Consider the following 15541-nt stretch of genomic DNA (forward strand, 5'->3'; position numbering starts at 1 on the left):
TTTACCCTGATTCATTGCATCACTCTCACACAGCCTTATGCTTAACCTGGTTCTACAATATCTGAGGGATACACAACATAACTACATTATAGTTTTAAAATCTATTAATAGAACCTCTTACACCTGTGTAGATCAAGAGTTACTGAAGTAAATTAAGTTATAATGGTGTAAAACTGGTACAAGTGAGAGGACAATCCATAATATTCCACAAATTTCTCTGACATAGTAATTGAGGTATTAATGCCATAATACATGTTTTAAGGATTCTGAAAGACTTTCCTTTCACAGTCAGAAACTTAAAGTGACGTCAATACCTATGTTAAACCCTTAAATTGCTTAAAATTTGGAGATTTACAATTTTTAAAAATACAGTTAATGTTTTTCTTTGTTTTTAAAGAAGGACTCTTTCTTCCCATTGCATGGAAACACAAACTGCCGTATAAGAGGCTAGAATTTGGGAACAAATTTAGGACACTGCCACATAATGTGCATGCACTTTTTTTAAAGAGCTATTTGGCCAACATTTATTGAAAATTTGAACCTATATGAGTCCATAAAGTTTCAAGCAACATTCCATCTAAAAATTATTTACAAAAGTGACAGAAACTTAAAACTAGTGGCTACATAATACAAAGTGCTTAGAAATAACACAAGTACATAGATAAAATAAATAGAGTTTCAAGCCAAACAGGTCAAAGGACCACAAATGTTTTCCACTTTGCTGAGATCATCACAAACCTCAGCCAACTGGGCAAGTAGAGAGACAGAGAAAAAAGAAAGAACAGAACTGTTTTATGTAAACTTACTCCCTAGTTTTTCTGTCATGTATGAAGAATCTCAGAAAAATAAATTAAGCAGCACTAATTTTTTCTTTTTCCCTTTACTATTCTTTTAGAAATATAGTCTAATATACTTTCATTAATTGCATATACATGACGGACATAAGAAATGAAAAGGGCATAGAAAATACAGGGCCCTGACAATAATTGAGAATACAATTTGCTACAATAGAAAAATAATCCAAATTTGGAGCAATATGAAGTATATAAGGAAATGCTGGGACATATTCTATGCTCCTTTGTTTCTCAACTGAGCAGTGTGCATCATAGGATTGTTTTCACTGTGAGTTACGTGGATGCAAAGTGTAAACCAGGTGGGTTCATATTTTTTTTTAAATCTCTTGTTTCTGCTGTCTCTGCCCTATGCTTCCTTTCTGAGCAGGCTAACGCCATTTTAAAATTCCTATCACCATGGAACCAGAAATGAACCATGCCTCTATAGTGTCAAGCTCAAATACACAGACGCTGCATGGACTGTAATTCAAACCCAGGCCGATACACTAGGATCCAGGAGCAAATGGGCAAATTCTGGCTCCACACCAGCCTTTAAAGAGAGAAGGAGTCATCCTGGGAACTCGAAACCAGAGCAGGGAAGGGCATACATATGAACGGAGAAGTCAATAACAGTCAACCTGCAAAACATGATGGGACAGCTGGTGGAAGCATGTCAAAAGTGGTGCACAGTAACTGTTTACAAGAATAATAGACTGCACTAATTCAATTTCCAGCAAACCTAGTCCACTTGGCAAGAGGACTGCAGAGTTTGCAGCAAATGGGCAGTCAGTGATTGTGCTATATAGATGTGACCATTTTCAAATCAGATTAACTTGGTTTGTTCTGCTTTAAAATGCCCATGTAGACAAACCCTATGTCAGTTACCATGGCTTTATGGTTCTGTCTTTTTTTTCCTGACTCTGATGGAATTTCTTGCTTTGTTTTCAGTCTGCTCTTTTTATCAGATTTACTGCAACAAAGCAGCTGATGATAGGGTGCCCTTGAACAAATGGGTCTGTTCTCCATATGTGACCTGCAACCTCACTGGCTACAGCATAGCAGATTACACTCCTTCATAAGAACCACTTGATCTGAGACTTTCCTTTTCATCTGCTCTGTGTCAATTCTGGAAAAATTAGGATTTTAAAACCTCCATGTATTAAGCCACCATTCTCACTCAGTCCTGTTTCTCTTTTATCAGCCAGGATGACTATCATACTGTAATCTTCTGTTGTCCTCTGCACTACAATATCTTATCAAAGAAGTTCTATAGCATTACTGAGTGTACAACATGTACATTTTCATCTTAGAGATCCAGAATTTCAGACAGGAGTTCTCCTATGAATCTGAACAGATCCATACTGTCTTCACTCACTGGAAATTAATCTCAACTGTTTTGTCTTCCCTGGTTCTCCAACATTTTGAAGTTTTCTTTTTAAAGACCAGAACACATTCACCCCCCCCATGTCGACAAGTTTTTTAGTTCTTTCATTCTTTTTTATATTTTAAGTTAGTTTGATCAACTATTTCTTCAACATGATGGTCCTGTCTTTCTGTATTAGCATTATTAGTAGTCTGTACTTCAGTAGTAATGTTCACCATTGCTGTTACTTTCTATATTAACTCCAGTGAGTTTGACCTTATCAGAAAGCTGAAAAAAACATTGCAGAGGCTACACAAACCCTTGAGATCCTATGAGACTGGGCCATATTGTTACATGAATATCCACCTGGAAGGTCCATCAGAGATAGTAAATTCCCCAGAGGAACTGCAAGTTTACCATATGATAGGATTATATTTGAAACCTGCATTTCCTAGTGAATCTGTCTAGGGCCTTTAGCTCTAGAACTGTCCATAATACCAAATCTTCTAGAGTACAGTGAAAAAGATGGAATACAGATCAGGGTACCTGTGTTTCTGGGAGCAGTTCTGTTACTCTTTATATGTCAGAGATTATTCACTATTAGCCTTTTTTCCCCACATATTTATGAAAAAGCTGATTGGGTGAACCAAGGACAGCAGTCATCATGGCTGATACCAGGGACTGAACTGGGGACTTCTAGACGTAAAAGCAACTTGAGCTAAGGAAGCAGGTTCTTTATAGTTGTGGATTGCAACAGATTCTCATCATGTAGTTCACTCCAGCAAGGAAGTGTCTCCAGGGTGATGATATATACCACCTGCATCACCTCCAATACCCATATGATCATGCTTCCTTAAACAGAGGCAGGCTTCCCTTAACCAGGCTCAGCTCATCAAGAGAATTATTTGCTAGTCATGTATTTGTTCTATTATTTGTGAAGTTCTGGCCAGTAATTTCAATCTATGCTCTCTTTCTCTAGTACCTCTATGCCACGACTGAAGTCTGTATTGAAGGCTCTTTTATTATTCTATTTTTCTTTTTATGAGACTGTTAGAGGTAGTTTCTCTCTAATCTCAGTGCTATTATTTTCACAAAAGCTTCTCCTAAATCTCTGAAAAAAACCCCAATAAGCACTTAAATAACCACTTTTGACAGACAAAGGTATCTTCTAACTGCAGTAAGAAGTACTTGTTCTAGTCATGAATATAAGTGAGTCTACTGAAGCAACATAAAGAAATGCTGAAACTATGGCAACTATGGCAATCTTAGAAAAACTTTTTTCTAAGATTTGATCACTAGATCTATTATTATATCTATACTTGATCCAACTGCATTGAAATAGCATCAGGTTTCCCCTCATTCATAATCCCTATGCGGTCCAGAGTTAAAACACACCATTTCATAATCCCTGGGAAAACAGCTATACAAGTGTTCTCACTTTTGTGGACATCCCTGAAGAAAATCTGAGTAATTTAATTTATCCTTACAAATACTCTGAGAAATCAGGAATCCACCTGCTGCTCTAGTCCAATCAGAAGTGGTGCCCAACTTCTGAATGATGTTGTTGCTCATAAGGATCTCTCCTAGCCACTCATATCTTTATACTGATCACCTTTCTTTATGGAAAGACCTCAAGACACCCTGCAATGCTTCTTCCAACTGAATGAAATACATTCTACCTCAGCACTCTTCTGACTAGAAACAAAACTAGCATTTTTCCCTTTATGTATTACATAATAGGGAAGCAGAGCTTTTACTATATGTTTTTTTATTTAGAGCTTTTTTTTAACCATTCTTTGCATTTTCAAAAGCCTGTATGACAAGAGCTCCATGCTGTGATCTCATAACAAGAGCAGATGACAAAATATAAAGGTATACTGCTACACAAGCAGATCAAATAAACTTAAGTGCTACAAATCAAACAGAAATTATAGGCTCACTGCTCAGAATTCATATTTCAACAAAAAGATATCTAATAAAACATTAGACTAGGCAAGATTTCCCACTACTGTCATCCTGTCTTCTTGAGGAGGAAGAACTTTCTGGACAGCATTCTGCGGGATAGTCTTTAGAGTGCATAATTGTTAATGCTGAAATTTCAACTGCTTACAATATCCTATGGAAATTAATAACAACCCTATAGCTGGTAAGATAGTAAAAGAGAACGCATATTCCCTTCTGTTCACTATTTTTAGACAATATGCTCAGTAATATGTATGTCAACAAATAAGAACAGAGTGGGGGAAAAGAGTCTGCAATTACTTATGCAACAATTAGCTGCATAAATTATACTGGGTTATCCATGTGCACATGCTGCATACAGCAGCTGATTTCTGATTCTGCCCCGTCCTCCTGATTACCCTTCATAAATCATTCCCATTCTCTAAGGGGTTGGTCATAGATCACAGATTTTTTCCCTTTCCATAACCCTTATATTGCCTCTTATAAATTATTAACATGCTTTTGCTCTCCTCTAAGCCCAAATATTGCAGTTCAAGTCTGAAGCTTGAACCAGTGGTAACAAGAACGATTTAAGGAAATTAAAACAAATAAAAAGCTATCAGTAAATTACTGTATTGCGTTGTCTGTTTCCTCTAGTGACGAGGAAACAATTTAAACAATTTATTTAAATAAACAGTAAGCAAAAGTTTCATAATAGCAATTGCACTTAATGTGATTCATATACAAAGGAAACGTGTTGTTTCCACTCTCTATGGATTGATCATGCACCATGAAGTCAATGGAAATTTGGGGCCCTGATCATGAATGAGGCCTCTTGGTGTTACTGTAATATAAATATTAAATAATAGTAACAACATTTATTTCAATGGGAGCAGGATTTGTTCCTATATGATTACACCTAACAGGCACATTTTTTGCGATGTTACTTAAGACCAATCCTGCAGTCCTTATTCGGTGAAAACTTCTTTAAATGTGTTAGGATTTGGCTGAATTTCCTTTTTATCATGAAACAGCAATTACTGAATAGTATAACTGCAATTATATTTATCAAAATTTTTTTTACTAAAAGCACATCACTACATGAAAGATAATTGAATGCAATAGTTTCTATTGAAAAGAAGAACAATGGTATGAAATAATCTTCTCCCATTATGTATCAAAAGCTTGTCATTTTGAAAATCATTTTGGCTCCCAGAGTATAAATACACTCCAGTATCCTTCTAGGCATGTCAGAAAATCAGCAAGTGTTCATTGTCTTTTGCCAACAAAAGTATGAGTCTCTGTGAAGGAATTTTCTTGCAAATTTATAAACAAAGCCATTTAGAAAGTCCACTTTTGTGGGTAAGATATGACACTGATATATATTCAACTGCACTGTAAAATAAAGTAGATACTAAAATACTGATTTATTAGGGGCAGCAAATATTTCACAGCAACTCCATTAAAATACATAACATTTTTTCAGTTAAAAATATCTATTACAAATTACACTTAGAAGTAATACACTGTCCTAATGATTAAGTAGTATACACACCAGATATGCAAGAATTAAATTTAAAACGGTCTGAGGAATTTATCTTGGAGTAGTGCCAAAAAAGTACAGTTAGGTTGAAGGAACAGCGACAGTTGAAAAGTCCGACATATCACAACCCACTGGGGTTATAAAATAATGTAACATACTTTACCAATGCATATCTTGAATTCTCAGCTTCACACTGACATACAATGCTCCTTGCCATCCTCCACAAATCACAAGATCAGAATTTAAAAATTTCATCATTGCTATTAAATCAATGGTGTGCTCCCCAATCCTGGTGCTGTTATGATCTCAGGTAGAGCAATGCAAACAACATATTTTTTTCAGTTATCTGGCAATTCCAAAAAATTGGGAGGGGGGAATTAGTTTTGGGTCAACCAAAAAATGAAGTTTTATAGAACTTTCAGTGAATTGGGGAAAGAAAGAAAAAAAGGAAACATTTAGTTTCAGATTGGACTGAAAAACTATAGGAAATGTAAAGGAAACAAAAAGACATTGCAAAACAAAAAATCAAAATGTTTCATTTAAAAAATGTCAAAATGAAATGTTTTGATTTTTTCAGATTCTCCTTCCAAACTGAACAATTCAGGGAAATAGACACAAGTCTGCAAACCATTTGGCGTAAAAAAATTTTTTTTTTCAACAAAAAAAAGTTTTGGCCATCCCAGGTGCAAGTTACAGCAATATGAAGGCTTTCCTAGTTTGCTCCAGCTAAATCTAACTGCAAAATACCCCGAGGGCTACTCTGGCAGCTGTAGATTGCCGGGGCACAAGAGAGTTCTGTCCATTCCCCTTTCTTTCCAGCTACACTCCTTATGCAGGTGATATAAGAGAGGTACCATAGGTAGAGAGAATCCTCTACAGGTTGGAGCGGATGGCTTTAAGGCTTCTTCGCACTCCCGAGAAACACAAAGCAGGCCCACCGCAGTGGAGGATTGGGAAATATTTCAGAAACTGCTGTAGCTAAAGATCATTTACATAATTTAGAAGCTGTATTCTACAGCTTTCTGTAGCATTCTGAAGATGGTATTTACCAGTTTTCTATCACTAGATGTTCTTATTTTAGAACTGAATTGGGGAAAATCAAAGGAATGACAGGATATTAAGTACCTGTATCCTGTGACCTGCCAGGAATACAAAAACTTTTGAAGAAAATGGTCAGTTCCCAATTCTTATTTACTGGAAACCAGACAGTTCATTAGGGGTTAAATACATGGCCTGATCCACACACTTATTTCTGTCTTCTCATTGAATTTTAGGATTTCATTTAAGAATACGAAATATGGCTAGGCATAACAGAGTAAGCAAAGGGTAGAATTGAGATTAAACTGTATTTTTGGCTTTTGTATATTAAAGACAGCCCTATTAAGTTAACTCTGTATATTGTATTGCATTTTTAAAAATAACTATTCTATTTTTAATGTATTTTATGGAGCTGAATCCTGAGGTCTTTACTAAGTTTTCCCTTGGTCAAATTTCCATTACAGTCAAAGGGAGTCTACCTGAATAAAAACTGAGGAGGAAAAAAAGAAAAAAAACATATTAAGGATCTGAAGATATGGTTCATTAAAGTATCCAGGTAAATCACATTTCTTGTATAATAACATCCCAGACTCAAAAAGGAATTAACTTTCTCCAGATTACAGTTAAATCATTATGTGAGTAGTAAGTGGAATCCAGAAACTCCTAGTCTATAATCCTTCCATGCTGACTACTAAGAAGATCATGCTTTGTCCACAAAAAATACCCTCCAGCTTCTGAGCAGAGTAATAAATTGACTGAGAATACATGCCAAAATGCCAATATAAACATACTACAAGAGAAAAGGTCTTGATTTTAAGGTTTTTTTTTTGTTTTTTTTTCTTGTTTACGTTTCTAATTTGGGAGAAAAGCCTGGGTTGAAATTTTCAAAGCTGACTGGGCAAGTTAGTCTCATAACTTCTATTAATTTCAACAGAAGTTGTGTGGCTCCCTTTAATTTCAGCATTCATTTTTAAAAATTATTGTTAGGGTATCCCTTAGATACAAGGAAAAAAACTGATCCAGAAACTGCATCAAGCCACTTAGGAAGTAATTAAAATATCTTGTCTTACCTCATTAAATCTTGTCACAAGATCTTCAATAACATTGTGTTCACCATTTTGGGAGGAAAGAATAGTTGCAGATATGGAAGCTTTAATGCATGGAAGTTTGCTCTGACATTCAGCATTACCCAAATCCCTGGTTAAGAAGCAGAGGTAGTCAATGGGCAAGACCTTTCGATAGAGATCCTGTTCCTGTTCAGTCAGGATACTAGCAACCTCCTCTGGGAACTGAATGAGGTGCTGAAGTTCTACTAGCTCTTTACTGATACCAGCTACATTGGAGGGGAGCGCATTTGAACCAGCCATAGATGTGCACGGTTGACGTTCTAAAACAAAACAAATAAAACATTATTATATAGCTTCTTTCCTTCATATATTGCACTAGACTGTGCACAAACATGCTAAGACTGATGTTTTGTTGTTGTTGTACATTGTTTATTTACTTAACACAGGATTTCATATTTTACATTTAAATAACCTAATAAGTTGTTCTAATGGTGATTCTTCTCCTATATATCTACAAAACACTACCATCTACAGTTAATTAGGCAGGTGAAGACCTGGGATTTTTGGGGCCACTGAGACTATTAATTTAGGCAAAATGTGACTGCTTTTATTGTTACTGTGTTCCCCAACCTTTAGCTGCTGTCTGCTCATTCATCTGTTAAGTCTTGTCATTATTATAAATAAAGTGCTCTCTAGAATAGGGACTTTTATTTTGTCTGTACATCACCTAGCACAAAGGGGCCGTAGTCATTAACCATTGCAATACGAATAATATATAACAATAAATCAATACCTATGTGATAATTTTTCTCACTTTTTCCTCTCACTAATAACACTGCTTAGAAGTTATTATTCATTTGCATTCATTGTACTTTTTCATATAAGAAAATGTCCTTATGTCACTGCAAAGGAGATTCACAATAGTTTTATAATATACGAACAGCAATGTTTCTTGAAACTGTGTCAAATACTTGACTGGAATGATGATTGTGAAGTTGTCTCCTGAGACCCCCACCATTTATGTGCATTTTGTAGCTAACACAAACAGAACGCCATGAATCATTAAGGCAAACAGACAACATTGCACGCTTCTTTTAGAAAAAGCTCATTGATGAGGAAAAACATACCAGAGCATAGCAACAATATTTGTTATGTTCTACTGGAGATGAATGGGACTCAGCAGGGATAATTACCAGAAAAAAGGGTATTTTTATTTTTAACCAAAGAAAACGACAGGACCAGCTATTCTGGGCCACAGCAAAGCTGCTCAAGATGGAAGAGAGATTTACTTGATGTAAATGGAAGCTCTTGCTAGTAAAGTTCAGTATAAACAAGTGGGTTTTCCTCAAATTTGCCTTGGCCTATGGTACTATATGAATACAAAAAACACTATTTGGACTTGTAGATAATATCCTACTGATGAACAACTGTTCAAACTGAATTAATTCATACATTTATTTTCTGGCCTCTTGTCAGATTATTTTTTCTCAGAAAAAATTAAGACTCTCTCTCTCAAGAGCTGATGTTATATATCTGTGTCTGTTTAGAAACAAGAAGAAACACTCCTGAGTTTGTGGCATGTCCAGAAATGATTGTTCCTGAATAATAATACCTAGATCTTACATATGACTTTTTATCAACAGATCTCAAAGTACTTTCCAACATAGAGGTGAAATGATTTATCCAAGGTCACCCAGCAAGCCAGTGGAAGAGCTAGGAATAGAACTCAGGTTTCTTTTGTTGGGCTCTATCATTTTTGTGGCTAAAGTACTTCCATGCAATTTATTTGGGATTTCCTAAATATGAAAACTAGGGAATTTACTTAAAAGGACACTACCAAGGTATTTTTCATAAATTTAAAAAAATGCCTGTGTTAACTATCTGTTACCATTTGTATCACTATTCTATGCCTGCATATTGTATTAATGACAGGATCTATAGAATCTCTTTGATTATTGTCTACCAAACATAAGATAAATTATATCACTGTTTTATATATTATATTTTTATAAACTTGAAATTAACATCTGTTTATTTATGGTATTGCTTTCATCATGCACCAGACAGAAACTTGTTATGGTATGGTTGGTTATATAACTACTGGACTGCTGGCATCAACTTTTTTTTGTGGATTTCAGGATTGGCTTTGAAAAATATTGTTTAAAATATATAGAATTTGTAGAAAGACAGAAAGGAAATAAGCATCCCAAACTGCGACACAGTTGTAAACAGCATTAATCTTGGTTACAATTTTAGTGTCCAACCGTGCTGTTCTTACTCAGGCAAAATCATATTGCATCCAATGTGAAATTTGACTAAGTAAGGACTGCAGTATGGAGCCCTTATTGTCCAAACTCAAATTCAACAACTCAAATTTGACACCTCAAAAAAAATGAAATGCAGAATCATAATAAAGCAGGATTCTCAGGGAAAAGCAACTGTACTAATAAAAGAAGTATGACTTAGAAACAATGAACCTCATGCAGAGATGAAAATTGCCTTTCAACAATGTTTGATGAGTTTAAAAATGAGAACATGAAGTTAATGTCTTACCTTTATATAGTTTATTTTTTATACTAACATCTATTTTAAGCAAAATACTGCCTCAGATATACTAAAAACAGTAAATAAAAGAGAAAAATTAAGAAATGTACAACTCCTAAAAAAGTGTCCACTCTCTAGAATGATGCTTGTGAAAGATTTTGGGATTGTGGCAAATTGTGTGTTCTAAACAGAACATGTGGATTGCAATAGATTTGATAATGAAAGTAGTTATTTGATTTAGCATAGCACCTCGTAACTCAAATCCTCAAATAGAGAGTTGCCTTTTTTTAAAACAAGCTTTGCTTCCACTAAATTAGGCTATTCTGAATAACATGATATAAAATCCATAAAGGTCGGCTTCTCAACTGTTATCCAAAGGTAACACGTACAGCAGATAAAATGACTGAACACCTATCCTTAGCACCTCACACTAAGACCCCATCTAGTCCAGCATCACCCGGCAGTCATGGTAAAAAGAACGCAATAAAGAAAACAATTGTAACTAGTTACACCATAGATTTCACCCAAGTTTTTTATGTGCTTTACATTTCAGCCTGGAGATTCATGAAAACAAACATTATGTTACAATGAAAAGGTATCAGCAAACTGTGGTGAAACCCTGATCAATGGCAAAACTCCGATTGACTGCAACAGGCTAGTTTACACTGTGGGTCTTTTAATTGCAAGACTGGGAGCAATATTTTCTTCATACTTAGTTTTGTTACGAGCCAGGGAAAAGCTGCTTCCTAACAATGTACATTATCAGGAATATTGTAAGAATATTGTCCAGACTATTCATGGCACACACTAAAAACACAGAAAGCATTCTGTTCAGAAAAATAAGTTTTATATGTAACTTGTGATTGCTAAACAGAACAAATAGGGCTTCAAATAGAGAATGGTATAACCAGGAAAGTGTTTTCTGCTGTCTCTAGAGTGTGAAATCACCCAGTCCCTTAGTAATCAAATAAAAAAGCTTGTTATTTTCCTGTTCCCCTTAAATATAATTAAAATACTTCACTCTGCTTTTTAAAATGAACTTGAATCCACCGTTAATCAAGTTCAAATATAAAAACCTGGTTGTAGGCAAAAATATCAAAGGGCCTGATCCTGCCCTCACTGAACTCAATGGGAAGTTTGTCACAGTTATCACAAACAGCAGGTTCAGACTAAACTCCTTTGAATACTCTACTAAAATTGATAGGTCCTATCTTCTTTCCAAAACTACATTTTACTAAAATAATCAAAGATTCAGAGGCCCAGAACATTCTCTCTCCTTGGGACACAAGTTTCTTTTTCCAAATCTAGTGATTTGGGGCACCACTGTAAACTAAGCACCAGAATGTATAACAAAGTATGACCAGCCATACCTTATAACTACATGAGATTTGGATTAATAAAGTAGAAGTACAGCATGACCTGAGAATCACTTAAGCAGAAGGCTAAGGGGGATGGTCAGAAGCCTGGATTAAGGGAGAGATTCCTGGATCAGGATTTGGAAGGAAAAAATGAGAAAGAAAAAAAAAGAGGAAGAGAAAAAAGGATTAATTTAATCAATGGACCCTGAACTTTAAATCAGGTGCAGATAACCAATAAAGCTGAGGCTCTAGTAATCCCCTGCAGAGTTTCACAGGAAACACTTTACTTCTATATGTAACACTCAAGAAGGGCAGTACATTTCTCAGGAACAGCAATATAATATTATTTCATTCAGTTCATGTACCATTACAACTATTACTTCCAAAGTCAGCAGTCTTCTTAATAGTGGTGCTGGCTATTAACTGTGCTTCAGTATATTACATTTAGATACATAAAAATCTCATGTCGCTTATATCAACGATTGTTCTCAACACTCCAAACTGTTCTGCAATTTTGATCTGATGCACTGTGTATTTGCTATATTTCATAGTTGGGTATCATCTGCAAATTTGATCTCTGTTGAATTTACACTGTCTTTCAGATCAGTAGTTTGTTTAAATACAAGTAGAAAGCAAAAAAAACAAAGAGTGAACAAGTAAAGCAATCAGTGTTTATGATGCTAATCTACTGAACCTCACATCACAACCAAAAACACTGCAGATGTATACTGATGTACATTCATGCTGCTTTGCTCTCAGACCGAATCTGATTTGGGAGGCTTGCAAAGGGCAGCAGCCAAACTGATATTTTATTGAATTAGGTTCTTGTGGGCCAAACAATATTGGCTCAGGCTTTTAGTGGCTTTGACCAGCATATTGGATGTCAGCAGATAGCAAAACATGGAGTGCTAGTAACCATGACAACAAGTCACAAACAATTATATATTTTTAAAATCAATGTTTATTTTAAGGATAGGCAATGAGTTCTTTTTAAATATGACTCTTTGAACACTGCTCTCTTCTTTACATCAGTTACTGCAACCATATTTTTGACCCATCTCCATAAAAAGGGCTTAATATATGTAAGAGTAAATTAATGTTATTACTTGTAAGACAACCTGCCCATGCTACTTTTGACTTAAAACTGACTGCAAAAATGACCCATATATCATGATTTGGATAGGTCAAAGTGTATCCGATTTACAAAGAAAACACATATGGGCATGGGAAAGCATTCTGTTTTGACCATAAAAGGTGTGCATAAATGCTCTCATGAGATATAACCTGTGCACAGGCTGAAAAATATCCATTCCCTTACATTTACAAGCAGCGTTAGCAGTAACCAAGATAAAGATTCTATTCCTGTATTAATGCTAAAAGAAAGTATTATTCTGACTACTAATAACCATTGTTATGAGGCTGTCCATATGTTTTTCGGTGGTGCCATAGGATGGCTGTAACACAGATGAACAATGGTCCATGCAGTTTGGTAAGCTTTCCCCAAAAATTATCAGAGCAGAGCATAAAATGTCTCTGTTAGACCTAATTGACAATACTTACCACAGGGGAAATTCTTTATTGTCCCTTGCCCCTTTGATGATTCAGCTATTAAAATGCCAGCTTGAAATTTGGGATGTACAGTTTCATCCTAGGGGTTAATATGCTTTCCAACTATTTTTTAAAAAAGTTTGAACCTCAGTTATAAAAAAAATCTTTATTTTATACAATGTTCTTCATATCCCAGTTGTAGACAGGGTGGTAAAAGTAAGGAAAAAAACTAAAAATCACTTTAAAAAAATGTAATTATCTATTTTTAATTTGTATCTGTTTCATGTAAATTAGATTTTTTTATTTATATATTTCTAGTTCTGTACTGTCTTTCCATTTTATAGTCTTAAATTGTTATATAGTTCTGTACTTAGTTCGTTTCCTAATTGTTAATTCAGATTTTACATAGTTTTTTCTACTAAGAAGCTTCATATTTAAAACGCTCATCTATGATAAAAATACAAGTCCAGGGTTTCGCTAACATCTTTACTATGAGACCACAAATTCCAACACAAATGCCTATACAATCTCACAGCCCCACCTTCCAATATATTAAACTTCCATAAGTGACAAAAGCCAAAATGCTTCAACCAAGCTATACTCCTCTATTAGTCTACAGTCTGAATTCAATGGGATTTGTGCTTCTAAGTCACTTAGGGTATGTCTACCCTCCAGGCTTTTCTAGAGCTCTGATCCAGGTTTTAGCCCAATCCCCCCAACCAGCCTCAAACAAAACTCTTATGCCCAGGATTATATATGCTTTGAACCCAGGCTTGCTTGCATGGCTGGGGTTATGGGGTAAACCCCAAGTTTAAGGCAGGCTCTGATGCACCCACTTTGCTTTGAGGATGCAACTAAAGTCCAAGCACTGGAGTTCTGCTTTTGATAGTCCTCCAGTTCCATCCCACAATTTCTGAGGCCTGCATGTTCCAACCCTTTTGCCAACTCACTCTCACTTGCCTCCTATATACCAGAAGCTACCTGCTAGTTTATATACACCTGGTTGGCATTTAATCTTTCACTCCATGAAGCCTGCTGTAATTCTGCAGTACTCAGCTCACCCTGCTGAACAGCTGCAGAATATGCCATCCCAGAGTGCTGCTAGCTGGTCATAGCACACCAAGGTTCTAATTAACTTCTAGTGCTAGTACAGTAAGAAGCATGATTTTGCAAGAAGCATTCAAAATCTGCACTGGCATGAAAACATCTCAAAGAGGCTGGCGGAGGTGGGGATCAAGCAGAAGGCCATCCAATGTGGGGAGCACATTGAAAACCTAAAGTGTGCCTACTGTAAGATAAAGAAGTTCAGCAACACCCCATCTACCTGCCCCTACTACAAAAAGTTTAACTGGATACTCACCATCACCCAAGCACAGAGCCCTCAGCCCTGCATGACAGGCTCTTGAACCGAGATGGTATGATTTTTAGACCAGAGGCAGAGGGGATGTCAGTGAGGCCAACTCTAGTGATGTTTTGCAAGTGATGGGATTTTGGCTGGGACGCCAAGCCCCTGCCAACCTAGGAGATGCCCGCAATGAGCCTTGTGGTAGGAAGTGACCCAGGGAATATAGTAGAAGCCAATACTTGAACCCTTAAATGGGAATATCCTGGTTTCACTGGGCTCTGGGTAGGAACCCAGTGGAGTAGGGTGGGCCCAGGTTCCCCTCTCCTCTCCCCAACTGCTATTGCCTGCTCCAGCCAGGAGGCTGAGGAGCCACAGACTGTTTGTTTGCTGGCCCCTGCCACGGGCCTTGAGTTCCCCTAATCGAAATCACTTGATCTAACAGGGAATCCTGACAATTGTGTGACAGGGCGTACCTGGCCAACAGGGGCGGCCCCACTCAACACATAGGGCTCCCTGTGACATATGCAATTAGCAATTAATTCGTATTACGTTTAAACTGATTATTTAAAAAAACAAAGCTGGGATTACAGGTTTAGCAACCATGAGTGAATATTTCAGCATTACAGCTTTCTTTGTAACTCTCTCACACCAGTAGACTGATAGAGTTATACCATTACTAACATTAGAGCATTGTCACAGACAACCAGGATTATAAATCCCAGCAGTTGTATTAAGTAAAAAGAATCCCTTGGCAATATTTGGTGTCCTGATGTTCTCCATTTATGGCATGTTGTCTGATAGGGGGTAGGGTGTGAAAGGTTCTGTTGTTAAAAGGCTTCTATATTTTAGTTCAGCAACTTATTAATGTGTACCCAAATTTTCCTCCACTCCTGGCTTGTGATGCTTGAGAATTTTTCATACAGGAGAAACTCAAGATTGTCGGTGAGCTTTCCAGTCAGAG

General features: G+C 36.3%; 1 protein-coding gene across 1 annotated transcript in view; it reads right to left on the minus strand.

The window, feature by feature from the left end:
• The window catches only part of PLCE1 (phospholipase C epsilon 1), a 285725-nt gene that overhangs the window by 97004 nt on the left and 173180 nt on the right, over nucleotides 1–15541 (minus strand). The window contains exon 4 of the mRNA XM_067552848.1: nucleotides 7789–8105. Within this exon, the coding sequence (XP_067408949.1) occupies nucleotides 7789–8105 (317 nt within the window). The remainder of the gene's footprint in view (nucleotides 1–7788; nucleotides 8106–15541) is intronic.

Source organism: Emydura macquarii, unplaced genomic scaffold, assembly GCF_026122565.2.
Source record: "Emydura macquarii macquarii isolate MOO-44397 ecotype Brisbane River unplaced genomic scaffold, CSIRO-AGI_Emac_v2 contig_1390, whole genome shotgun sequence".
Taxonomy (NCBI): Eukaryota; Metazoa; Chordata; order Testudines; family Chelidae; genus Emydura; species Emydura macquarii.